The 27,951-nt window shown below is 37.0% G+C and overlaps 1 protein-coding gene and 1 long non-coding RNA gene across 5 annotated transcripts; both read right to left on the reverse strand.

Moving 5' to 3' along the window:
• LOC18436552 (thylakoid lumenal 17.9 kDa protein, chloroplast) lies at window positions 1–27,951 on the reverse strand. Of its 4 annotated transcripts, none has more exons than XM_006846779.4 (4): window positions 27,383–27,951; window positions 27,009–27,123; window positions 26,854–26,923; window positions 1–464 (listed from the first exon to the last, which is right to left on the reverse strand). In XM_006846779.4, the coding sequence occupies exons 1-4, from the start codon at window positions 27,652–27,654 to the stop codon at window positions 244–246; spliced, it is 678 nt and encodes a 225-aa protein (XP_006846842.2). In that variant the 5' UTR covers window positions 27,655–27,951; the 3' UTR covers window positions 1–243. The 4 variants fall into 4 exon arrangements, with proteins under 4 accessions (XP_006846842.2, XP_088725754.1, XP_088725752.1 ...); XM_088869628.1 differs by having other exon boundaries at window positions 1–459; window positions 27,383–27,944; XM_088869626.1 differs by lacking the exon at window positions 1–464 and adding an exon at window positions 1,638–1,757 and having other exon boundaries at window positions 27,383–27,944.
• On the reverse strand, window positions 12,812–26,845 carry LOC148781546 (uncharacterized). The gene is made up of 2 exons (XR_016057663.1): window positions 18,312–26,845; window positions 12,812–16,655 (listed from the first exon to the last, which is right to left on the reverse strand). It is a non-coding gene; the product is annotated as an uncharacterized LOC148781546 (long non-coding RNA).

Consider the following 27,951-nt stretch of genomic DNA (forward strand, 5'->3'; position numbering starts at 1 on the left):
TTTTATTTTGTTCAACAAAATAGTATGAATAGTTTATTTGAGGTAGTTCGGCCATTTTAATGATATTTTTCATCCCCAATTCTAGTAAAAATGTTTGCACCAAATGCATACCAATTTAATAACAAATTTTGCATCTGATGAAGCCGTAAATCCATCTTTCATGGGTTTGTGCAAAATGAACTTGATGTGGTAAACACAATCATCAAGAAGAATCCGCATGATGTTTGCATCAGATATAAACACTCAATCCATAGATTCAAAACTGGGCATGTACCAACCTAAAAAGTCCATTATCCTTTTCATTCTTTCCTGTTGACCTCTAGAGTCACCAAAAGCTGTTGTAAAGGGGTAGACATAAGTAACCTTTGTGGCCATCGACCGATAGGCAACAACATCCCCTTTCACCAAGAACTCCAACACATCACGCCCGAAACCTCCATCCACCTCAGCTTGCAGATACTGCCCTGAGAGCATAGCATAATCATTTATCCAATTGACACTTATCCCATGTTGAGACTTTTCATTTCAAGAGTTGTGTTTTTGTTGTTTTTGTTTGTATGCATAGATACATGTATCTAAATAATATTGGAAAGGACTAGTCTTTAGGTATTGTCTGAGAGTGTGTAAATAAATGGAAAAAGTTTATATAAGGTTGCATTCTCAAAATGTAGAAATATGGATGCACCTCAAAAATTCATCTGAGAAGATTGTTTTAATGTTAAAAAACCATTTAGTTGAGCATCTCGACATAGAGATGTATGAATATGACAAAAAAAGAATTTCAAGTCCCGGAAATAGTGCATCTTACAACACATTATCTAGACCGTCCATTTTCAAGATTTTCATATGTTTGTAGATCTACTAGATTTTAACTAGTTTTTGTGCTTATAATTTTAGAATTAGATATGTAAATAGAATTTCAGATAATCCTAATAATTTCTTACACCAAAATTACATGTTATGATAAAATTTGGAGGTGCACCTTAATTGGATTGTTTGAGGTTGCAATCTTATAGAAACCACACCCATAAATAAATACATGCACACAAATACATACAGATTATTAAGTGTGCTAGTATAGTACACAAATGATGCTGAATAAAATTTCATTATAACTCATCTTTTTTGGTTAACCATTGCAGCAACTGTATCAGATTTTACAGCTATTCCTTTAAATCAATTATTGCAGATATGGCTCTTCTCTCTCTCTCTCTCTCTCTCTCTCTCTCTCTCTCTCTCTCTCTCTCGCATGTGTGTCATGCATGTCCATATAAATCGACCATCACATCCATACCTTCATTTGTGTGGCTTTATGGATCATACAAATAATGTCAGCAAGTCTATGATGATATATAGTGCTAGAATTTTCTTCCAGAAATCAGTGTGAGCACAGTCAGACCAAGTAAATGACAAGGGTCAGAGAAATTAACATGAGAGTCAATGTTATCTTTCATGCAAAAGAAGAGGAAATCCCAAAGTGCAAGGATGTCCACTCTCTATTAATGTCATGAAAAAAATGTTCTTGATAACTTTAGACCAAGTCTGGCAGAAACCAAAGCTAAATAAAACATGAGATACACCAAACCAAATACCATCTCTAGCATAATTTATGCACCCTCTCATAAGCAGGGAAAGACTGAACCAATATGATTCAATGATATTTTACTATATCATGAAACGGTTTTTCACAAGACAGAATTTTATATGGCTATGATGGGTGGTGCCTCATTGCTGCATTTGGCAAAAAACAGAATTTCCTTAAAGAGAATTGGGGTTAATACAAGAATCAATTATTATTATTATAGGTTTTACACTTTAAATAATTTGTCCATCATCCTCAGCAATGGCCTCAGCATTGGGCCCAGAGGATGTGCTCATATCGAATCACAGATTGCAGGCATACTAGTGAAGAATGCACAAACTGATATGCATGGAAAACATACCATAACCAAACAGAGTATGGTATATGGTACCCATAGGGCAGCCAATGTACAGTCCAGATGTTGCATTGTTAAGATTAATTGCACTTGGGTGAATGTTTTAGGGGCTCCACCATGTTTAATCTCCACTCTGTCATTAGAAATGGACTGACTCCCATTTGGAGTACTATATGGCATATAATCCATGGGCTTACAGTATAGTTTCCCAAAAATACATTACTCAAGAGTAACAATAGATATGGTGCCTCCAACACTAGCTAGGATTTGGGCAGAAAAAATTAATATGAAGGATAAGACTGATTGGTTTGCTTCAAACTGGGCAGGGGAAGTGCAAATAGGCAGGAAAGCAAACTAGAATTGGAGGATTTTTCTAAATTTAGGGCTTCTGTCCAGTTGGCCTCCTAGTTGCACAAGCCTACACTAAACTGCCATGATCATGGAAGAGGGTAATGCAATTTCATTTAAGGAGCTGCCAACTCAAATTGATTCCTGCAAAGCTAAAAAAAATGAAAAAATGAAAAAGGAAAACTATGCTCAAGGAGCATATCTCTTGTTTTAGCTATGGATGAGTTAACTAGGAACCTACAAGATGAGGTACCACGGTGTATGTTGCTCGCAGATGACATAGTCTTGAACTCTTGAACGATGAGACTAGAAGCAGAGTCAACGCAAAGTTAGAACTTTAGAGAGATGCTCTAGAATCTAAAGGTTCTAAAATTAGTCAGACTAAAACAAAATATATAGATACAAGTTCAGTAATAATAGAAGTGGAAACAAGAACGTAATTAAGATTGATGGCCAAGAAAAACCTTAAAGAGAGTATTTTCGATATCTTAGGTTGATAATCTAGAAAAATCGAGAGAATGAGGAAAACATCACATATAGAATCAGAGTTGGGTGAGCAAAGTGGAGATGTGCATTTGCATAGAGCTTTACGTGAACACCACATACCAATGAAGCTGAAGGGAAAATTCTATAGGATGGTTGTGAAACCAGCTTTGCTTTATGGGACGAAATGTTGGGCAGTCAAGAAACAACATATCCATAGGTGAGATACGGATGTTGAAATGGGTGAGTAGCAAGACAAGAAAGTATAAAATTGGGAACGAATATATTTGAGGGAACTTAGGTGGCTTCAATAGGCGATAAGATGAGAGAAAGTAGACTTAGTTGGGTTGGCCATGTGCAGCATAAACCTAATAAAGCAACGGTTAAGAGGTGTGACTTGGTTCAAGTGGAAGGCTCTAAAAGGGTAAGGAGAAGGCCCAAAAGGACATAGATGGAAGTAGTGAGAAAAGATATGAGGATTTATGCTCTTATTGAGGGTATGGCCCTTGATAGAGCAAAATGGTAGAACATAATTTGTATAGCTGACCCCAAATAGTTAGGATAAGGCTCTGATGATGATGATGATGCTCAAGGTCGATAACAATCAGTGCAGGACACATGTATACTACTCTAGTTATAAGTATGCTCAAGGTCGATAACAATCAGTGTAGGACACAGGTATGCTACTCTAGTTATGGACATGGAAATTTGGTTCGCCTATTTGAGATGCCCAACTATGGAGTAAATGGTGATGTAGGATGGACTTTAGTTTAGGCACCTCAATCAAATGACCGGGTGCTAAAAGATGGCAGATTTGATGAGAATAACATGGTGATGCTTGGGTGCTGAAGAGACTCGCAAGAGTATTAATAGAAAGATGTGGAATTAGACTGCTCTTCAGGAATGTCAATAGATGGTAAAGGAATCTCTTCAATAGTTAGTTGAACAAGGATAATAGCTCTATACTTTGAGTCAACAAATTCTATCTTCCATACCATCCATGAAAAGAGATTTCTTGGCGCCCCTCCACAAAATGAGCCACTGTGCATAGAAACAAAAACATTGTCACAAAATTTGATAGTATGATGTTTAGGAAGATTCACTCTCTCTAAGTTACTCTATTGCTCACTCAAGATCAAGGTATTTCTCTCTCTGTTTCCTGTATTTTACCTTTCATTTCCCTAGGATTATAAAGCTTTGAGCATCAATCATAGGAGAGACAATTGCAGATAATTATGCTTTAAAGTAATCTACAATATTATATTAAAGTAATAGTGAGTTACATATTTCTATCTGATGCAAATCGCATTCCTGAGATGGCTGATTTTTATTTTTATTTTTATTTTATTTCCCAGGGATACGGATGGAATTTCCATTATTACTATTGGTCAATTTTAGGGGTTGTAGCAGGGGGGGGGGGGGGGGGTCAAGAAAGAGCTTGAATATTGGTAGGGGCAGGGTAACAAAATGCCTTTTTTTCCTTAGAAGCGGTGTGATTCTTTTTATTCTATCTTCTAAGATTTTAGAATAGTGTGAGTCTATTGATTTCTTTTGTCAGGTTTCCTACAAGTCGGAGAGTCACGTAGTTGTTCCTAACAATAGGCATTTGATGTCAGGTGCGTGGGTTTGAGAGGCCAGATCCTAAATTTTTGGGGAAGTAACTGAGGGAAAGAAAGAAGTCCTTAATAGTAGATCTAGGGTAATGGAAGAAACACATTAGTTTTACCCAAAAGAGAGAGTAGGGACAATATGTTACTAGAATATATTCTTTTTAATTTTTTTAGAAGTGGCTCATATTTAAGAGTTAGACATCCCATTGCAAGGGAACTTCGGCTTATGTTTTAATGTGGTTTCTATGAAAGAAGAAAAGAGTTGCTTCTTCTTCCTTCTTGAGCGATTAAAAGACGTCGGATCTTCTCTTTTGTTGCTGATCTAGCACCCTGACCCTCCTGTCCCATCATTTTGGTATTGAAGTATTGGTTGGCTCCTTCCTAACAATCTGAATCAGCACAATGACTGGTCATACGGATCGTCAAGCAAACTGCAAAGATTGTGTGAATGACTACATTCTAATGAGGATGATTTAAAAGCTGTTGGGTAAAATAAGATCATAACAGCATGCCTTGATGGGATAAATGGGGATAGCTCCATATGACAAGTTATTTCGGGATCACCGTAAATTGGAGCACAAGTTAGCGTGGTAGTGGCCTGATGCTATGTCAGAGTGCAACTATGGGTTTGATGCATGATTGCATCAACAAGAGCGTACATGCAAAGAGCAGTTCAGCAGCCGAATACCCCAAAGCCGATGTGATTTGCATAGGAGAATAGATCGAGACGAGTTGTATGAACAACATCATGCTGATTGCATACAGCAAAGGTGTGTTACCACACACTAATCTACCCATAGTGTGGGATCATCCCAGACTAGGAAGCCAGCACCTCCAATCAGAGGAGTTGCTTCCCCTACAACAAAATGGTGATGTGAGCAACAACAGGTGCACACACAGAGGCATGTGACTCTTTGATGAAAGAAAATCATAGACCAATGTTTTCTCTCTCTCAAACCCGAAAAGACAAACTCTTTGGTGATTGAACAATGTTTTCTCGAGCTTGTTCCAGCCACTCAATCAGAAGTTTTCAACCACCCAAAGTACTCTTGATTTATACTTCGGTTTATTTGTTTTAGACTTAAAAGAATATGAAATTTGAGAAAAAATCAAGTTTTTACGGCTTGTACAAATTTTTTTTTTTTTTTCAAATAATTGCTATGGATTGTCTTGCATTAAGTCTAATTTTTTTTTTTTTTTTTTTTCTAAATAATTGCTATGGATTGTCTTGCATTAAGTCTAAATTTTTTTTTTATTTAACAGTTAAATGAGGTAAGTATTTGCTTAATTATTGGATTTTGTGCATTTTTTATATAAATGTTTTCTTTTTCAACTTTTATTTTCAATTACTTGTCTTCTGTTATTTTTTATTATATATAACTTTAATCGATGGCAAACCTTGTAGAATGCAACTTCCCTTCCTTCGACAAGGTTTTGGCTGAAAAGGTTGAAGGCAAGGCACTCTAGATTGCTGATCCTTCCCTTTGGATCTCTCACACAACTGATTGAAAGAACACACAATGCCTCACACAACCCTCAGATGCATGCCTCACCTTCTCTCTCTTTTTATCCGACCAAAACCCTCTAGGAAGAAGATGTACCTATCTATTCTGAGTAAAGAAAAACCATGGAGTTGCAGGTTGCAAGCCGTCTTCCTCTCTCTTGGAATCTCTCAACAAGTAGCTTGAAAGATACCCTGGGCCCCTTTATCAACCTCATGCACCTTCCTTTTCTCTCTCTTTTTCTCCACACTCACTGCAAAACCCTAGGAGGTTGCCTACCCCGCTCTTTCTACCTTAGAAACCACATGAAGGTTAGCCCATAGGCCCCCCACATGATGCCTTACAGAGAGATTAACAAGAATCACTTGTATTAAATAGGTATGGCCCCCCTATTTGACAATGCACATAATAGGACCAAACACAACCAGCCTAGGGTGCAGATTCACACATCTAGCCAAGACCTAGTTGCATGCCAAGGCCAGAGTTATGGAGCCACTATATCCCAGATAGAGCCCAGCTCCTTACTCATGTCCTGCTCCATGTACCCAAATAGAGCACACTACTGCTCAAATTGAGACTAATCCATAAACATAAAAGCATGGGGGACACATATGAGGAGAAGATAACAAAGCTTTAATCAAAGACCAAGTGTACAAGCATTTAAAGACCCAAATCCCCAACAAATTTGTTACTTGGATATGTTTTTTTATATCTATTTTTTAAAAAGCTTTGTTTAAGACTCGGACTTCCCATTAAGAGGGGACTTCTACTTATTTCTTGACACAGTTTTTATCAAATTGAAAAGAGTTGCATCTTCTTCCTTCTGGAGTGATTTACAGCCCTAGTTTCTTCTCCTTTTGATTGGATCTTTTGGTTGTTCAAGGATAGAAAAGAGGGTGAATTTAGCTTCTCACTCGCCCTTGGCATCATGGTAACTATAGAGTTCTGTTAAGGAAGATCATACAAAACGCTCAGCATCAATATGCTGGCTGAGTTGAATTTAATAGAAAGCTTTTAGGCTAAAGTGCCCTTCTTTGCTAAGGCATCTGCGCCTGCATCGGCCTTGCTCCACACATTTTTAAAGTTGACTTGTAGTGATATTGTTGCTGCAAAAATAAGTTTCCAAGATGGGTTCCAATATCCAAGGAAAGGGGAGCACTTGGTGACCCAGGAGATGACATTCTGAGAGTCATTTTCCACTAGAAGAGTAGCCCAAACCAGGGTTAAACAATTTGACTCCTAATAAGGGACGAGCCTCAGCAAACATGGAGTTTGCTACTCCTAATGGGCATCAAGAAGAGAGCCAAGTCCAAGATGAGCTATATTGGAAAAGAACCTCAAACCCTGTTGGGCCTAGGTTACTGAGAAACCGGCGGAATTTTCGCTTAATGATGCCCATCTCTGAAGGTAAAGGGGGGCTAAAAAACCCACGAACAGTTGCTAGATCATATGAGGAGTCACCCATACCCAACCATGACAATGTAGTTGTGGGGGTACAGATGTCTGCAGGAATAAATGGTCATTGTTTTCTTTGCCGCACTTAAATTAACACCAGTTCCACATGGGTGAACCCCTCCTTTGAAGATGGTTGATTGTGAGAAAAGTCTTCGTGAGAACCAGCCAGTTGAATGCATGGATCTTCAAGGAAGCCTGTCAAAGGCTGGCTCTCTGATGGGGCAAGAGGACAAGATGAACTACTCTCTCTCTCTCTGGCTAATGTAAAATATGCTTTTTAAAGCTTGAAATGAAAGCATATATTCTCATCTCACAACTGTAATCAAATTTAAGACTCTACAACAATTGGACATCATAAATATAAAATTTTGCATGAAATATATATTCTCGCAACTACGAGGGATGGCTTACACAATAGGACTTAATAAAACAATGGGTAGCTCTAGACTATGCCTAGTTCAAATTAGAAATTTAAAATAATAGAACCAGTGATTTAAAAAGCAGACCGCCTAGGGTGTAGGCGACCGCCTAGGCGGTCCAGAAGACCTGGGCTATGCGGCCAAATTAGGCGGGCCATCGCTGGGCGGCCGCTTAGGCGGGTGTCGGGGGCCTGCACCTCGTCTAGAAATGCAATCGGTTGAGGGCTTTTTTGGGGGTTTTTTGAAAAAAAAAATGTTTTTAAGGGTGGGTTTAAGGTTTATTTGAAACCTAACCCCACTAGAGCCCATTTAAGAGAGAGAGAGAGAGAGAAAAAAAAAAGCTAGAGTTTGTGATTTTCATTGGATTGCAGCGTTTCTCAAAGTTACAAGAAATGGATCTAAACATCACCTATTAAGATTAGATTTAGTTTTGAAGTTTTTTAGGCCTATTAGAGGGTGTTCTTGAAGATTTTAGCACTAGAAAACATCTCAAAGGTGGAAGTTTGGAGATCGAGCAATCAAAGTGCAAAACTTTATCTTTTAGATTGCTTATATTATTTTGAGATGTCTTCTTTAAGATCTAGTCAAAGTGGTGATCCGGGTTGGAAATATCGATATAACCCAAATCCGAATGACAAAAATTGCATAAAATACAATTATTATGAAAAGGATACCAAAGGGGGTATAAACCGGTTTAAGAAACATCTTGCCGGTATTAAAGAAAATGTTGCCTCTAGTAAAAATGTTCCTGAAGCTATCAGTGAGGAAATTAACCAATATATGAGATCAGTAAAACAAAAACATGAACAAAATCCTTGTCATTTGGATAGGTCTATTTCTGGTTCTGTTAGAAGAAGTGATCCGAGTTGGAAGTATGGTTATAACCTGAAACCAAACGATAAAAATTGTATAAGGTGTAATTTTTGTGAAAAAGATACCAATGGGGGTATTAACCGATTCAAGAAACACCTTGCCGGTATTAAAGGGAATGTTGCTTCTTGTAAAAAAGTTCCTGAAGCTATTCAGGATGAGATTAGACAATATTTGAATTTAGTAGAACCAGAAAAGGAAGAAAATGAGCCTTGTTCTATGGAAATATCTTCTCCAGGTTCTTATATAAGTCGTGATCCGGGTTGGAATATGGTCATAACCCGAATCCGAATGACAAAAATCGTATTAGGTGTAATTATTGTGAAAAGGATATTAATGGGGGTATTTACCGGTTAAAGAAACACCTTACCGGTATTAAAGGGGATGTTGCCCCATGTAAAAATGTTCCTAAGGCTACCAGGGAGGAGATTATACAATTTTTTAGTTCAGGGAAGCACAAAAAGAAAGAAAAGGGTGAAGAGGCACCACGTAGAGCAACCAAGACTCCTAGGGCTCATCTGCATAGAGTATGAGGGAGGTAGAAAAAGAGGAGGAAGAGGCAAATTTAGAAGAAACTGAGGAGGATGAGCGTTATGTTGAAGAGGGAGATGACTCTGATGATGATGGCCTCGAATCTGATGCATATGATGAGGCTTACACTACTCCTTCTAATGATGATGATGACTGAAGAATGAAAACACTTAACTCTTGGTGTTGACTATTAAGTCTTAGATTGTATATTTTATGTTATTCTATATATATATATATATATTACCATTTCATTCCCGATCTGGCCAGCGGTAACCCCTGACCCCGCTCAGGCAGCCAACAAAAGGTACCTATCAAAACCAATAGGGTCCTAGCATATAGGTAACCCTACACTAGTGGGCGGAGAGTCTTGCTTCGGCCAACCACACCCAAAGGTCACAAGCGAGAGTTCCCACTAGTGCTATGCCTAATCTGCTCAGGGCAATGGCTCTGATACCAAAACAAACCAAGATCATATAAATTTTTAAATTCTAATAAATTCTAACAAATAGACAGATATGAGTTAAGAATCAACGGTACACAAACTTTATGAAGATAAATATTATTAAACAGAGAATACATAAAAGCGGTGAGATATCAATTACAAGCCAAATCACATATGAAACATTTCTGACTTTTAAACAAACTACTAATTTAACTTGCATAGTAAGGTAAACAGAAAAACTTACATATGACACTTGCAATAGCTAGAGAATAATTTCCACTCGTCTGGACAATAGTTGGGTAGTGAGTCCCAATTACAATCACACATATATCACACTCACAATTGTTTTTGAAAATACGATCTGGTTGGCTAGATAAACCACCAGATATGCAGTAGGAGGTAACAGTAGAGAGAGAGTATAGTAACAGTAGATAGGTTGCAGAGGAATGGAGGGGCTGCAGAGATGAAGGTTACAGAGAAGTAGAGACTGAGGAAGAAAACTCGCCGCCCCTGGTGAATGAGCTTCTGCCCCCTTTTATAGCCAGCAGATGTGAAATCAAGATTTCAAGTCCGCTACAGGGTCTGATGTCGGTGGAAAGACCTAAAGGTGTCAATAGTAAAAGGTGACAAGACAAAAAGGTGAATAGTAAAAAGGTGATAAGACAAAAAGCTTGTCGACAGGTGACTATTTGTCGGCAGATGACTATTTTGTCGGCAGGAAACATTTGCAAGAACAATTTTGTCGGCAGGACTCGTGTGCTTGTGAAATGCAGTCCTTCCGTCCTGGACAGTATTTTGATTGTTCATTCCCTTTGAGATAGTCCAAACTCTATGTCTTCATTTTCCTGTGCGTAGTCTTCTTCATTCTGCGTGGATGTAGACATTGCTTCTTCTTCTTCATCGAACATTTGCAACAATTTTCTTGAGTTCTTCTTTCGTAGCAGTAGGATTTTGTTGCCTCATTTTATTGATATAGGTGGTCATATTAACTTCTTCTTTTGGAGGTGCAAGTAGTACTTTTTCCAGTTTTATATTTTCGGGATTAATGATCTTATTTTCATATACATCCCACCATTTTACGTATATTTGTCTTCCGAGTTCTGGGATGTATTCCCAATTATTAGTATAATCTTCGGTTATTTGATAGGACCATTTTATAATCCATGGTACTTGATATAGAGCCATGAAATACATATGAAGGTCTATTCTGATATCATTATTATTATATTCCATGAATTTCCGTTGAGAAGCTTGAATATTAAGTGGTAATATTTTTGTCCCTGAGCACCATAATCAGAACCAATTTGTAAACCAATTTGGGAATTCCCCCACTATTGGTATCTTTATTTGTAGGAACCAAGTATGAGAGTTATTCTTATTTTGAAGGGCAAATACTTTATGTCAGGCTGTGATATATTCAAAGTACTGAAAATATTTATTAGTATATCCTTCTGATTGCATCTTTCTTGGTTTTGAAGGTTCCATACCCCAATCTTTATACGAAAGTATTCTTCGTATCTGAAATTTAGAGTAGGCTATCATATTTGTATTTTTCTTATAGAAGTGGACCAATGTAATTGATCCTGTTTCTAGGAGGATAGCTTCATAATATTCTCTGGTCTTATCCCCATCATTTGGATGTATATGGTTATCCATATAAATATTTGCTATTTCATATGGATCATTATCTCTATGGATATTTTCTATTGCCATAATTGGCATAAAAGAGGTTTCCAGAAGCCTACATTTTTCTTCTATTGATGTTGTTAGTGGTACTGGTTCAGGCGAAAATGTTATTCATTGCGCTTGTTTTTTAATTATTTGATTGGGTGTTATTGGTGAGGTTGAGGCTATTAGGGCTCTACTTGGTACAGGGACTACTTTCATCTTCCCTTTTCCCTTGCTGGTGCTGGTGTTTGCGTTTCCTAACATCCTCTCCCCCCTGCAAAAACTCACGGGTTAAAAAATCAGGAAGATAGTATTTCCGGTAATGTGTTCAATGTCAAATTCAAATGAAGAGAGAATACCTTGCCATCGAGCAAAAATTTGCTTGGAAACTAGGTTTGACATCTTTTTGAAGAATATCTCGAGCAGCTTTACAGTCAGTGCGGATAAGAAATTTTTGATTGAGCAAGTCACTTTGGAATTTAGTGACACAATGGACAATAGCAAGAAGTTCTTTTTTAATCATTGAATAATTTTGCTGCGTTGGATTCCAAACTTTTGAAGTGAATCGTACCAGTTGTTCAGTATTTTCAATTTTCTATTTTAGGATCCCTCCAATCCTATCTCTGAAGCATCACATTCAATTATTTTGAACGCAGCAGGGTTAGAAAGTGTAAGACAAGGTAATTTCTTGGCTTTTAACTTTATTTTTCTTACTGCTATTGTATGAATATCGGTCCATTCAGGTGGGTTTTTTCGAAGTCTTTGAAATAATGGTTTAGCGTCAATGGCTAAATCTTTATAAAAATCAGCAATATAATTTAGACAACCCAAAAACCTTTGAAGCTCAGTTTTATTGTGATGATATCTGGGAATTTATTTGAAAATTCAATAGCCCTATCAATTGGGACTATCCTGCCTTGAAAGATATTGTGTCCTAAACACCTTATTCTTGTCTGACAAAGACTAATCTTTCTAGCTGAAACGACCAGTCCTGCAGATTTTATTGCCTTAACAAACATATTTAAGTGCTTAAAATGTTGTTCAATGCTTTCAGAGAATATTAAAACATCATCAATATAAACAATCATAAATTTTGTATAAGGGTTAAAAATATCATTCATAATGTTCTGGAATTCTGAAGGAGCATTTTTAAGATCAAAAGGTATTAAGTTCCATTCATATTCCCCAAAAGGAATATTAAATGTAGTTTTATATTTATCCCTTTCAGCAATTTGGATTTGCCAATATCTAGATTTTAAATCAAATTTATAAAAAATACAGGCATTTACCAGTCTATCTAGCAGATCTTTTTTATTAGGGATAGGGTACCTAACCCATCTTAATGCTTTATTAAGCGGTTTATAGTTTATTACCAACCGGGGAGCTCCTCTTTCGATTTCAGAGGCTTTTTCCACGTAGAATGCTGAGTAACTCCAGGGAGAGGAACTTTTCTTCATAAGCCTTTTCTGCAATAAATCAGTAATCTCCTTTTTGCAAATATCTAAGAGTCGGGGATTCATTTGTATTGATCTAGCCTTAGTAGGGATTTTATTTTCATGAATATCAGTTTCTTAAGGTCAACTGACAATATGCTTTTTTCTATCCCAAAAAGCATTTGGTAGTTCAGCACATGTTTCTTTTTCAATATTATTTTTTATTTTTTCTATTAGCCTTTTATTCTCAGGTAGTAAGAGCTTAGTTTCTATCATTTTATATCTAATTTCTTCCTTGAGGTAATATAAGAAGTTTTCTTTATTAAAAATTGCTTCTTTGATATTGTTAATTTCTCGAGTCTTAGGTTTCTCAAGAAATTCAAATTTCGCATTATGTCCTTCTATATTAGCTTCAATCCCTGTACTATCAATTTTTATTGGGTAGAGCATATTTAAAAAAGGAGTTCCTAGGATTACAGATTGGCTTAATCCTTTAGCATTATAAAAGGGAATTCAAAGCAATTACCACTGTTGCAAACTGCAGATTACATATTAGCTTAATCCTTTACCATTATAAAAATAATAATCATAAGGAGCCTTCTGTCTCAAAATATATATATATATATATATATATATATATATATATATATATATATATATATTTTAGTTTCTAGTTTCTACTATCTAACTCTTGTGTGTATGCTTGTATGGTTGTAGCATTGTATGAAAATATGGATTATGGACTATCTAAATTCTCCTCATTCATAAAAACATGAATTATGGATTATGTGTTATATAGTTATATTGTTAAACTTAGACACTTAAAGTAACATTTTCTTTCTACTGGGCCACCCAGGTTCTGGGAGCCTGCTTGGACCCCCCTAGTTGCCTAGGTGACGTCTAGTGCTTTTTGAAACGCTGAATTGAACTTTGTGCTATGCAAAAATGGGATTGGATTTTAACATCAACGAACTTATGATTTCTAAATAATGGGAACTTCGAACAATGGCAATCTCTAACATGGTATCATCCATTAATGAAAGTAGAATCAACAAACATGGAACCCAAGATTTTAATGTACCAAAACCTTAGACCATGGTTGATAAGAGCGGGGATCTATTTCAAAATGGAATTGGATTCCACTGATGGATGAAACGTGGTCCTCTTTTTTGGAACCAAAATCCCAAAATTTAAAAAACGGGTGCCGTACAAGATCCCTTGCAAGAACTGTGGGGTTGATGTTCCGGAGCGGGATGGTCACCCTACCCACAAGGTTCCCTTGACTATGCTCTAGCATAACCTCCCTGAGCCAGTAAGTCATTCCATAACTGAATCCTATCTGGAGTAGATGTCAAAGACAAACTCCAAATGGGACGAAACAATCCCTTTCAGGTCGTGAAGCCAAAGAATTAGCATATCCCTAAGGTAGCCAACCAGAACCATCTACCCCATAACTTTGGTGCATTACTAAACGCCAAAAGTTAGCAGCCTGGTTAGTGAACTGCCACGACCACTTGCCTAGAAGAGAAGTGCTGCAAGCCTTTAGGTTTCTAATGCCTAGCATCCCACTTCTTGCAATTTACAGATCATTTAACTAATGGAACTTTTATGATCCCCCCCTGCCCCCCCACATCGGACAATCGAAAGCTTCACATTAACCGCTCAAGACAATCGACCATAGCTGATGGCATTCTAAAGAGAGGCATCTGGAAACAGTGATGTTAGATAAGGTTGCAACTGTTAAGAGTAATTCTGCCTTGTACACAGGAGCCTACACTTCCAAGCAGCAGTTCGGCATTCAAAATGCTTGACTACCACATAACATTGAAGCTTGTGAGGCTCACTGACGAAGATCAGGATGCCAAATACTTGCTAGGTAGAGAGTTAATGTTGCATCCAAGTTGTTTGGCTAGCTTAGTTTCCAACTCATCGCAAACCCCAAACAAGTTAGTTTTCGCCATGTTGATCTTGAGGCATCTCACAACTTCAAAGCATCCAAAGGCACAACCATAGGTTGTTGACTTGTTTGGGGTATGCATCGCAGAAGAACAAGGTGTCATCTGCATATTATGGATCGGGCATAGGCAGATCCCTTTGTATTGAAAGGTTTGAGATATTTGTGCTAAGAAAGGCGAAAGAGGATCTCCTTAGCAAAGGGCCCTCAATGAGGGAAAGAAACTCTCGAAGTTCCATTCACTAGGACCAAGAACCGCAGGAAGGAGATATAACCTCTGAACTGAAATGTATTTCCCCCTCACTCCCTTTGAAAATTCGGATGGTCATTTCAAAGGAAGTGAGAAGGACTAGTAGATGGCCATATCCGCTTATTATATATATGTATATAATGATGGGATGCATGATGGGTAATGGGAAGGTCCCCTTATTGGTGGTAGGGATGTGAAGGTGGGTTTGCATGGAGTTTATAAGTGGATGAGACTCACAGGGGTGATGGGTATTTTGTGTGAGGCTCATTGGGTGTAAAAGGGTTAGTGGGTGAGGCTCGTTTGAAGCTATGGACAGCTTTTTTGACGAGGTCCTATGGGGGTGGAAATGTTTTTAAGGTGGAAGCGCTCATTTACGATCCTAAATGATGCTCCATAGGTAACAAAATTGTGTTAAATCAATTGGGGTGAGGTGGTCGAGTGAAGACGACTACTGGGGGTTTGAATGGTATTTGGAGTGAATGGAGGTTTGATTTATGACTGGTTGCTCCGAAATGTGGATGCATTACGAAATGCGGAATGTTGAGACAAACATTAGACTCCAAATGGAAAACCGAAGGATATATTCTAGTCCAAGGATATTATGAGCAATGAACAACTCGCCTCAACATAAAGAGAAGTTGGCTTCTTGACTTTGTAGTACTTTATGCGCACCTTTGGTGTGGTTCCGAAACAGATTCAACAACTCGAAGACCAGAACAAACATGATCAGAACTCGATCATCAAACAAGATCGAGTAACAGAAAACTCAATCACCCGAGCGTTGCTGCCACTTTGACAAAAACTGTACTGCACGCTGGTACTGAGGAGTATGTTGGTGCCATCACCTTTTGTTGCACGCATGAGCAATGAAGTTTTACAGGAAAAAAAACTGAAGTTTTATAAGAAAAAATCACGCTTACCAGACGAGAGTGATAGGCCTAACCTTTGTAACCCATTGGATGATTCCCTACTATTCTACAAGATCCAAAGATGACACTACCCAACGAGCTATTGATTTCATTCTTGGAGAATAATGGAGGAAAGTGGCCAATGGATGAACGCATTGATTTGAGTATGATTGAGTGAAGGGGTATTGGGAAGCAAAGTTGCAAAGCAAACTTTCAAGTTATCCCAAGTTCAAAAGGTCGGTTTTAGCATTGGGAATTTCCTTCTCTTCTTGGGAATGCTCATATTCAATTTTGGGTTCGGAGTGGTCCCCTTCTGCAATTTCCATCTCTTGCGAAAGTCTATCCTCCTACTTTGGCTTCAAACGGTCGATTTCAACATTGGAAATTTCCTCCTCTTCTTAGGAATCCTCATATTCGGTTTCGGGTTCGGAGTGATAACTTTCTGCAATTTTTCTCTCATGTTTGAAATCTACAAAGAATTGCAACTGTACCTACATGTTGGGCTTGTCGAGGGAGCGTGCCTCAACACAGGCTTGACAGGCTATTTCCCAACTGAGGCCACAGACGATTTGCAATGGCAACTCATCCACCAATGCATGCAAAACGTAGAGGTATGATCTTTCTTGAGTTTGCAGGTCTAGCGTGATGGTGGTTGTTGTCTCAAAGGCAAAGAAATCAACTGAATTCGCAAAATTGACATTGACGTCGGTGAATGTCGTCGTCTTTTTGACAAAAACATTGATTGCCACATTTGAACGGCACTGCACAGCCGGAACTGTCCACGCGTCACTTGAAAGTCTGTATCCAATGTTGTTGTAGGATTCTATCGCAAGAGTTTAAAGAACCTGTAGAATGTAGAGAAAGAGAACCTGCGTAATGTAGAGAGAGAGAGAGCAGGGTCTAAATTTTGTTAAAGAAGATTTAAGAGGCATACAAAGGGGGAGAGAGAAGATATTCAAGAACTGCACAATGAAGAGAGAGAGAAAGAGCTTCTCTCTCTTATACGCATCTCATGGAATGCTTATCCTGGGGGATTTGAATAAGGATGGCTTAATGGGCCTGTAGATGTAAAAGAATTTTATTAACAACAATTGTTCTCCATCGAAAATCCATTTTTAAGATGGTCACAATCTCTCTCTCTCCATCTTAAATCCAAATCTCTTAAACCCATTTTTAAGATAGATATAAGCATCTATATCTCTCTCCATCTTAAATATAAATCCCTTGGATTTTCAAAATTTTATATTTTTATTTTAGCATCACTGAACATTTTTTTACTTCAAAAATCTGAAATTTACTTTAATGATAAATTTTAAACTTTTCAGCATCCAAAATTAGTTTTACGGCTGGATCATGTACTTCTTTCTTAAAAAATCTAAATTTTTTTTAGGGAGAAATAAAAGATCCTCTGGAATTTTTATTTATTTCAAATATTGAAGATCTGAAATAAGTGTAATTTCATAACCACCAAAAAAATTGAGAATAGATGCAATCTCAGTAAATTACCGGTAAGTTTAAATAACATTAAATAAAATGGATATTAACATAATTTTCTCATTATTTTTTATTTTCCCTCTCTAATATTTATTTTTTAAATTATTTAGATAAAGAAAAAGAGTTCCTACTAATGCATTATAGTCTTTTTTGACAAAAAAATTGTGCATGTTATTTTCTCCTCTTCTTTACTTTTGATAAGACGTATTATATTATCTCATGATATATCACCTTTTTGCAACCATGCACTGGGCAAGAACCTTTGAGCACAAAGTTATTTGCCTCCAATCGATTTCTACTGATGATTATTTAGAGTAGCTGGTCTTAAAATTATTTTATATTTTTCATGTTTCTTGCATTATGAGTACAAATTTTACTGAATGAGTCTTCTTACCTTAACGTATCGAATTCCTTCGATGTAAGGGTGGCAATGGACTCGACTAGACCCAGGAACTGAAGGGTATACCCAACCTCGGGTTCGAATATGGGTTCAAATTTTGAATCCCAATACTATTCTGGTCTAGGCCTGGGCCCAGACAGACCCAACCCGTACCTGTAATCATAGGGTATATGATGGCGATCATGTATCCTTAGGTGAGCGATAGGCGTTCATATGTCACAATATTGACAACATTTACAGTATTATTGGCAAAAAAGAAAAGAAAAGAAGCTTATAGTCATAGAGTATATGATGGTAAAAAAAAAAAAAACACAAAATAAAATAAAAAATAACCTCATAGTCATAGGGTGGCAATGGATCCAACAAGACCTAGGACCCGACGGGTTTGGGTACTGGTTCAAATTTTGAACCCAAATACTTTTCGGGTCCAGGTCTGAGTCCAGCCGGACTCGACCTATACCGACCCCTTGCCACTCCTAATTCGGTGGTTTTACAAAGTCATATACATATTCTGCTAGGCATGTCATGATACAAGGAAAAAGTTAAAATCACTAATAAAATAAAAAATATATAAAAATAATAAATAGACTCGATGAAGATTTCATACCTCTTGAAACAATTAAGCTCCGAGTCTTCGGACAAGCCAAATAAGATCCTTCATAGCCAAATTGTGTTTCTAAGGAGAGAGAAACCTCGAAGTTTTTTTAGAGAGGAAGAATTGGGAATAGCGTGCCCCTATCTTATTGCTGCTATTTATGAAGAAGTCGATTTATAATTTGAAATTACTTCTAAAATAACAAAAAATTAAAATTATTAACAAAATAGCTCTTGGGGTTGTAAAGATTACCTGCCTTTGAAAACTGTTCTCCTTTCATTGTAGGAACTAAAGAAGGTGTTTCTAAGGAGTGAGAACCTGAGCACCAAGAAGGTGGGGTTTCTAAGGAGAAAGAACCTAAGAACAACTGTTTTTTTAGAGAGACAAAGAAGTGGGAATGGACCTTGCGTTGTTATTGATCCTATTTATATTGAATCCTCCCCAATGATTCCCAATGCGTATGATTAATTTTGGGATACAAGTTTACCAAAACTAATTTTATTATGATTTCAAAATCTTATTTGATTTTATCTCATATCAAATCCTATATTCAATTAAAACAATTTTAATCTCTCTATTTATTGCCAATCCATAACGAGGTGGCAACAGGTTGGAAGAAATCAAATCATGGATGTGGATTCATAATACATAGTCACCATTAACACACGTTAAAATTAGATTGGAACAGGCTAATATTTCTAACTTAAGGTGAAATAGTAACTTTGCAATATTTTGTGGGATTTGCAGCAAGAAAGATCGTTATGGATTTGAAAATTGTTAGATTATGGGTGGGAATGGATCGACCATCCCCGGGACCTGATGGGTAGACCCGACCTCGCATCCAATTGTAGATCAAAATTTTGGACCTGCATATTATTCGGATAAGGTCCGAGTCCAGCCAGACCCGACTCGTAACTATAATCATATGATATGATGACAATCATATGTCTTTAGACACATGCTAGGTGTTCATATTGTCACAATATAGGCAATATTTACAGTATTATTGGCAAAAAATAAAGCTTATAATCAAAGGGTATATGATGGTTAAAAAAAAGCCAAAAAAAAAGAAAAAAGCTCAAAGTCATATGGTGCCAATTGATCCGAACAGATCTAGAACCAGACGGGTCTGGGTATGGGTCCAAATTTTGGACGGTCAACCCGTTGCCACCCCTATATGGATTGGCAATAAGTAGAGAGATTAAAATTAATCTTATTGAATATAAGACTTGATATGAGATAAAATCAGAAAAGATTTTGAAATCGTAATAAAATTACTTTTGGAAAACTCCTATCCCAAAATTAAGGGAGAATTAAAATATTACCCATTAGGAATTATTGGGAGGATTCAATATAAATAGGATCAAGAACAGCGCAAGGCATATTCCCACTTCTTTCTCTCTCTAAAAAAAGAGTTGTTCTTAGGTTCTCTCTCCTTAGAAACCCCGCCTTCTTAGTGCTCAAGTTCTCACTCCTTAGAAACACTTTCTTTAGTTCCTACAACGAAAGGAGAATAGTTTTCAGACGCAGGTAATCTTTATGAATCCAAGAACTATCTTGTTAATAATTTTAATTTTTTGTTATTTTATAAGTAATTTTAAATTATAAATCGATTTCATCATAAATTACAGCAATAAGACAGGAGTATGCTATTCTCAATTTTTCTCTCTCTAAAAAACCTTCAAGGTTTCTCTCTCCTTCAAAACACAATTTAGCTAGGAAGGATCCTGTATGGCTTGTCCGAAGACTCGGAGCTTAACCATATGAAGTTGTATGAAATCTTCATCGAGTCTATTAATTATTTTTATACATTTTTTATTTTATTAGTTATTTTAATTTTTTCCTTTCATCATGACATGCCTAACGAGCAGAACATGTATCTGGCATTGTAAAACCACCGAATTAGTAGTGGCAAGGGGACGGTATAGATCGCGTGCGGCTGGACTCAGACCTAGACCCGAATAGTATTCAGGTTCAAAATTTGAACCAGTACCCAAACCCGTCGGGTCCTGGGTCTAGTTGGATCCATTGCCACCCTATGACTATGAGGTTTTTTTTATTTTATTTTTTGTGTTTCTTTTTTTTATTGTCATATACTCTATGACTATGAGCTTCCTTTTTTTTTTTTTTTTTTCCCAATAATACTGTAAATGTTGCCAATATTGTGACATATGAACACCTAGCGCGCACCTAAGGACACATGATTGTCATCATATACCCTATGATTACGAGTACGGGTCGGGTCCGACTAGACCCAGACTTAGATCAAAATAGTATTTGGGTTCAAAATTTGGACCCATACCGGGACTCGAGGTCAGGTATGCCCGTCAGGTCTCGAGTCTAGTCGGGTCCATTGCCACCCCTACACCAAATAAATTTGATGCGTTAGGGCAAGACTTGTTCAGTAAAATTTGTAGTTAAAATGTATGAAACATGAAAAATATAAAATAATTTTAAGACCAGCTACTCTAAATAATCATCAGTAGAACAGATTGGAGGCAAATAACTTTGTGTTAAAAGCTTCTTGCCCAGTGCATAGTTGCAAAAAGGTGATATATCATTAGATAATATAATACGTCTTATCAAAAGAGAAAAAGAGGAGAAAATAACATGCACACCTAAGGGATTTGGATTTAAGATGGAGAGAGATATAGATGCTTATATCTATCTTAAAAATGGGTTTAAGAGATTTGGACTTAGAGATTATAACCACCTTAAAAATAGATTTACGATGGAGAAAAATCGATGTTAATAAGATTCTTTTACACCTACATTCCCTATTAAACCATCCTTATCCAAATCCCCTAGGACAAGCACTCCAAGAGATGCATATAAGAGAGAGAAGCTTTCTCCCTCTCTTCATTCTGCAATTCTTGAATATCTTTTGTCTCCCCCTTTGTATGGCTCTTAAATCTTCTTTTAACAAAATTTAGACCTTTCTACATCTTTCAGGTTCTCTTTCTCTCTCTACATTCTGCAGGTTCTTTAAACTCTTGTGATGGAATCCTACAACAACATTGGTTACAGACTTTCAAGCAATGCGTGGACAGTTTCAGATGTGTAGTGCCGTTGGAATGTGGCAATCAATGTTTTTCTTAGAAAGATGACGACATTCACCGACGTTAATGTCAATTTTGAGAATTTAGTTGATTTGTTTGCCTTTGAGACAACGACCTCCATCACCTAGACCTGCAAACTCAAGAAAGAGCATACCTCTATGTTTTGCGTGCATTGGTGGATGAGATGCCCTCGCAAATCATCTGTGACCTTAGCTGGGAAATAGCCTGTCAAGCATGTGTTGAGGCGTGCTCCCTCGACAAGCCCAACAGGTAGGTGCAGTTGTGATTCCTTGTAGGTATCAAACATGAGAGAGAAATTGCAGAAGGTGACCAATCCGAACCCGAAAACGAATATGGGGATTCCCAAGAAAAGGAGGAAATTCCCAATCCTCAAGCTGACCGTTTGAAGCACATCTTATCAATGTGATTTTGTTCACTTCCAATTTTATAATCATGTTTATTATCATTGCTTTCGCCTTTCCTATTCTACAGCAAGTTCATAAGTGCAACATCTACTAATACTCTTTTTAGGTCTCTTTTATTTTTGGCACTTTCCGCTAGAAGTTTATTAATTAAATTTCCCAGGATTCATAGAATGTGATCCTTTTTAATAATTCGTCGTAACTGTTGTGTGTTCCAGCTTCTATGAGAGGCCCTTGTACCATTGTCCAAGGAGAAGGATAAGCTATGGAAGGATCATAAGGATACTAAACTGAAGTTTGAGCATGAATATGACGAGCATGCTGAAATGCTCTGAAGTTTCCAGCAAGAAGTTGACACCCTCTCCACTTATGCATCAAAGAAAAAAGAGTATGTTTCTTACATTCTAAAACGCCTTCTATTTGCTACAGTATATTCTGATTCTGGTGTTGTGCTATTGTAACCTGAGAGCAGGAAAGTGGAAGTTTCGGCAGAATTAGACAAAAGTAAGGAGTTGTTGCGAAACCAGGATCAAGTGAAAAGAAATATTGACGACAACTTAAGTTACAGGAAATCAAAGGCTGAAGTTGATGATCTTACTCATGAGATAGACTGTATCGAAGATAAGATGAAGAACATTGGGCCATTTCAAGTTTTTGAATCTGATCTTAAAAAGCAATTGCAAGACAAGGAGAGAATTCTTTCAAGGTAATTGTCTGAGTTGTGCTCGCCCTTTAAGCTATTGCATTATTCATGTTTGTTATGAAATGGATTGAAGATGCTTTTTAGCAATTCATTCCTTCACCTACTTCAGTGGTGGGGTATGATTTTCTTTAGCGACTGCAGATATAGCAAAGCCCTTAATGTAGGAATGTTTATAGATAAGAGTATGGAGTTAGTTAATACACTGAGACGAATGAGAGTAAACATAAGTGGGGAGGGGAAAAAGTTAAGAACATAGATGGGTATAAACTTTGGTATACATGAAAGGATAATAATGGAAATGACGTAGGCATAATAATAAACAAAGATTTAAAAGATATAGTAGTTAATATCAAGAAAGTAGGTGATAGGCTCCTATTAATGAAATTTGTATTAAAAGAAACGATGGTAATTGTAATTAGTGCTTATGTACCACAAGTAGGACCAGATGATAGAATTAAGAGATAATTTTGAGAGGACATGGATGGACTAGTCCAACACATACCAAATGGAGAGCTAACCTTTTTAGGAGGGGGTTAAATTGACATGTAGGGATGAAGAGTAGAGGATATGAAGGGGTACATTGGGGATATAGGCTTGGTGAAAGAGATGAGATGGGTGAGGTTATTCTAGATTTTGTATGGCCTACGACCTAGCAATAACAAACAATTACTTTAAAAGCGAGATGAACATTTACTAACCTATAAAAGTGGATCACATGAAAGCCCGATAGACTTCTTCCTAGTTAAGAAAGTAGATCGACGATGATGTAAAGACTGTAAGGTTATCTTAGGAGAGAGTTTGACAGAGCAATATAAGCTCATGACTATGAACGTCTGCATAAAGACATGGAAGAGAAGGGGTGAAATTAATAGGTGTACAAGAACTAGGTGGTGGAAGTTAAAAAATGAGAAAATATAACTATTTAGGGATAAATTACTTAAAGAAAGAAAACTGAACTCTGAACAAGAGGTTAATGTTATGTGGAATGAGATGGCTGATTGTATTAAGAAAGTGGCAAATGAAGTTCTAAGAGAAACTAGAGGGAAGAGAAATTCCAATAAGGAAACTTGGTGGTGGCGTGATGAGGTTCAGAAGGAAATTAGCGAAAAATGATCATGTTATAAAACTTGGCAATGTAATAGAAATGATCAAAACGTAGAAAAAAATGCTAAAAAAAGTGTTAAACAAATAGTAAGGGTATACTTAAGTGATATGATAATTTTTATAGTAAACTGAAAATAAAAAAAGGTGAAAAAGATGTCTTCAAATTAGCAAAAATGAGAGAAAAAAAGTGTAGAGATCTAGACTATATTAAATGGCATTAAGAGTGAGGATCTATGAGTCTTAGTGAAGGATGAAGTCAACGAAAAGTTGAGAGTTTATTTTCAAAAATTAACTGACGAACACAATGGAAACACAGCAGTAGAAGGAACTGTTGGCAAAATGAGGGTGGGGGTCATAGATACATTCGTAGGATTAGGATATTGTAAATGAAATAAGTTTTCAAGATGATGAAGATAGGAGAAGCGTTAAGACCAAATAGTATCCCGATAGAGGTTTGGAAGTACATGGGGGCGATTGGCAATGACAGGCCGACCAAGTTGTTTAACAAGGTGTTGAGAACAAAATAAATGCTAGATGAATGAAATAAAAGTATTGTGGTACCTATTTACATGAAAAATGAGATATACAAGATATTCTGAACTATCGAAGGATCAAATGAAGTTGTGGGAGAGAGTGATTGAGCAATGACTAAGGCATGAAACAGAAAATCATTTTGGTTTTATGCCTGGGACATCAACCACTTAGGCTATTTTCCTATTCAGGAAATTGATTGAGAAGTTTAGGGCAAAGGGAAAAGACTTCCACATTTGCCTTTGATATCGAGAAAGCTTATGATAGAGTACCACGAGATTTATTTGGTGGGTGTTGGAAAATGAGTCTCCAGACACTACATTGACTTGGTGAGAGATATGTATGAAGGAGCGCTAACTATTATGCAAATAACTAGTGGAGAGACGAGTGAGTTTTCAGTGACAATAAGTCTACAACAGGGGTCAACATTGAGCACATATCTCTTTATCTTAAGTATGGACAACTTAATTAGGCACCTACAAGATGAAGTACCATGGTGTATGTTGTTCCTGGACTGTAAGTATGGCAATTTGTTTCTACATTTCAGTTGTGTCTAGGTAGTAGAGAGAAATCCATCCATACTGCTGTTGAGGATTCGTACTTTGTGGGTGGGCCACCAAAAGCTCACTGGTTATAGATGAAACATTGCTACACCTCAAATATGTCAAAGAAAATGGACTTTGGATGTATGGGCCACTCATTTCGCTAACTCGGCTAATTAAGTTCATGCAAGGGAAGGTGGGCTCCCTGTCAATAATAGCCTTCTCATTTTTTCAATTATGTTTTGATAAATTTATTGTTTTGCAATCTCAGTTTTCTGAAAATTTCGTGAGGTAAACAGTAGCAAGATAAATAATAGACATTTTTTCTATAAACAAATTGTGAATACAAAATTGGCGAATTCGGATGGTCATTTCTTTGGAAACCAACTAGAATGTATTTCCTCCTAGTCCATCTACCAGTCCTTCTCACTGCCTTTGAAAATAATATCGACATAATCACATTCACTTGAGGTCATTGTAACTTGCAATTCCAATATCCTTGGGCCAATGGCTAGGTCTACTGCACACAAAGCAGTTTTCTCTCTTTCGTTTCAGCTTCTATTCTCAAACTTATTACAGATCTTACTGTAAATTATATAACCATGAATTAAATTTTTTCCTGAAACATGTGCTTTGGACGCATATTTTCCTCCTTATCTTAGAATCTAGTATTTCTTTCAATTTGAAGATGTCGCATGAGTTCTTCAGAAGCCATACATTTTCTATGATGCTTCAACATACTACGTTTTCTTTCCAAAATGCAGATAACTTCCTAATTATTCTAGACACTAGGGAAAGTGGAAAACTTCTAACTCCATTCCTCAACACTGAATTCGATTGATAATGAATAGTGACTTGTGAACTCATGCAAGATCAGCTCATCTTTAGTGATTTCAGGGGATACTTCGTGTTAACTTCATCATCAATCTTATGTCTTTTCAAGCGTTCCCCATGATCCTTTAGCAGTAGGAGTCAACCATCCATCAAAGTATGCAGAATATTTCCATGACATCAGTAACCATCCTACGTCTCAAAAGAAAAGGAACATATACCCATCATCTTCCCACCTTCTCTGCTTCCATATGCACATCAGTTTCTCTCTCAGATTGAGACACTTCCATGGCACCAAAAGATTGACACTATTCAGCCACGACACAAGCCACATTGACTCCGATGAAGTGAAAGTGTATTTATTGTTGTCACCACTTGATCAATAATCTAACTTGGCAAGGTCCTGATTCATGAATTTGAGCAATGACAGTGCCATTTGATTGTAGTAACTGTTGAGCAAAACACTTCCGTGGCAAAAATTAAAAAAGGTAAGAGATGATGTTCTATCTAGACATAGAGGCATGTGATAGAGGCCTCTTTAAGACAATCAATGATCCCATTTCAATATCTTTCTCTAGTCAAATAGGATTACCAAAAGACTTGTCGCTAGGGTTCAATAGTGCTTGTCAAACACAGTATGATAACTTTTGAACTGTACTCTCATTAGGTGGCTCCCCATAAAAAGTAGATCAGTGATTTGCCTAGTAATGAGAAAAATGAATAGAGAAGATAATTATGTGGCAAATCACCAACACAAATTACGAGAGCTAAGAGAAAACTACATCATAGCATGGATGGGATCACCTTTGAGCCACAAGTCATGAAGCTAGAGAATTTAACTATCACTATAACATATCAAAAAAGCACGTACTTATAGAACATCAAATCAGTTTGAATTATATGTAGGTAATGTGGAGAAGACCAATATCCACATAAAATTGCCGATTTGAAAGAGAATATCAATTGCCATTTCCCAATGAATTCAAAAGGCAATATTAACCATCAAGCTCAGCAAGAAGCCAATATTTTTATCACATTACAAAATTCCATTTTGAAAGGAAATCAAGACATGTAAGGTCGTATTTTCCAACATAACATTCACATGTAACTTCTAAGAATGTAAATACACCCACATAATCCTAATTTTTACCAAATTTATGCATTTACCAATTGTAGAGCTATTCTCTGAACTATTTATAAACATTCATAGAAAACTCATAAGTAAATGGGAAAAAAAAAAGCTTTATGAAACCCAAACATCAAGTCCTCAGCTAGACAAGCAGGCTCTGTAGCATAATTCAAGCTCCATTGAAAATCAAAAGAATAAATCCAAGCGCCCATTCTAGAGTTTGTTTTAGTTACCATTTGGCGTATCTTCCATAACCTGAATCTTTGGGTTGTTCTGGGTTTTCACAATCGCATCCTGTAGCCTCTGCATAAAAATATTCAAGTAGCTCCAATTCAGAAAACAACAATTACAGGAGAAAGAGAGAGAGAGAGAGGTAATAACATCTAACCTGAATGGCATTTCCTGAATCAGTTTCGGGAATCACCCAGGGAAAAGCAAACTGCGAGGACTTAGGGTTCGTTGATATGCAACCAGGGTTGGTAGAAGGGCATGGGCGTATCTTGCTGAAACCATGAAGACCAACAATACCCAGAATCAATGTCACAAAAAGAAACAAAACGTGGAAACAAAGAGAGGTATATAGATAGAGAGAGAGAGACAGGACGAGAGAATTAAAAAAAATGTGGAGAGAGAGAGAGAACCCATTTGAAAGAATCTGGAAAAGAAGAGAGATAACCCATTTGAAAGAAGGTAGAACAGAAGAGAGCGATAACCCATTTGAAAGAATGGGGAAAAGAAGAGAGAAAGAGAGAGAGAGAGTACCCATTTTCGAGACCAATCTGTAGAAACTGAGATTGGGAAAAGGGAGTGGAAGGAAAGAGAGAGGGTGACTGAGAATTCAGGGATGGGATTGCAGAGGATGGCAATGGAAAAGATAGAGAGAGAAATATAGCAAATGAAGATAAATATGAGGAGAGGGAATATGGGGTTTTCTTTGCATTTGGGAAATGCGGTGAATTTAAGACCGCAGCGGCGATGGGCTTAGGTCGAAAAGTTAGAGAGAGAACGGAGCTGGCAATGGCCAATGTTGACATCACTAATTAACAAATTCAAGAGAGAGAGAGCTTCAATCGAATCCAGACTTCTCAACGGGGAGGAAGGTCTTCAATTTGACGAGGGTTTATCTACTTCCGTACATTAATGGGACCTTTGGGACTGTAAAGATGTGAAAGTCTTTGCCTCGCTTATATTGGTTAGGTGTCTTTTTGGAGCTCATATTCATGATATCTACATTCTCAAATATAAGAACGAGCAAATATAAGAATTTGGGAAACCTAGGTTTTGCATGGTGGGGCACATGCTTCCGCTCCTTTTTTTTTTTCTTTCTTACT

The sequence above is a fragment of the Amborella trichopoda genome, chromosome 6, assembly GCF_054954075.1.
Source record: "Amborella trichopoda isolate Santa Cruz 75 chromosome 6, AtrichopodaSantaCruz75HAP2 v2.0, whole genome shotgun sequence".
NCBI classification, from domain to species: Eukaryota; Viridiplantae; Streptophyta; class Magnoliopsida; order Amborellales; family Amborellaceae; genus Amborella; species Amborella trichopoda.

Bases quoted from the DNA above. Each gene is read 5' to 3' on its own strand.
- LOC18436552 (XM_006846779.4), bottom strand. From the start codon at position 27,654: ATGTCAACATTGGCCATTGCCAGCTCCGTTCTCTCTCTAACTTTTCGA. The intron at 27,124-27,382 runs GTACTCTCTCTC...TCATGGTTTCAG, and splicing joins CAGATTGGTCTCGAAAATGG to CAAGATACGCCCATGCCCTT. The intron at 465-26,853 runs GTAACTAAAACA...CTATGCTCTCAG, and splicing joins TATGGAAGATACGCCAAATG to GGCAGTATCTGCAAGCTGAG.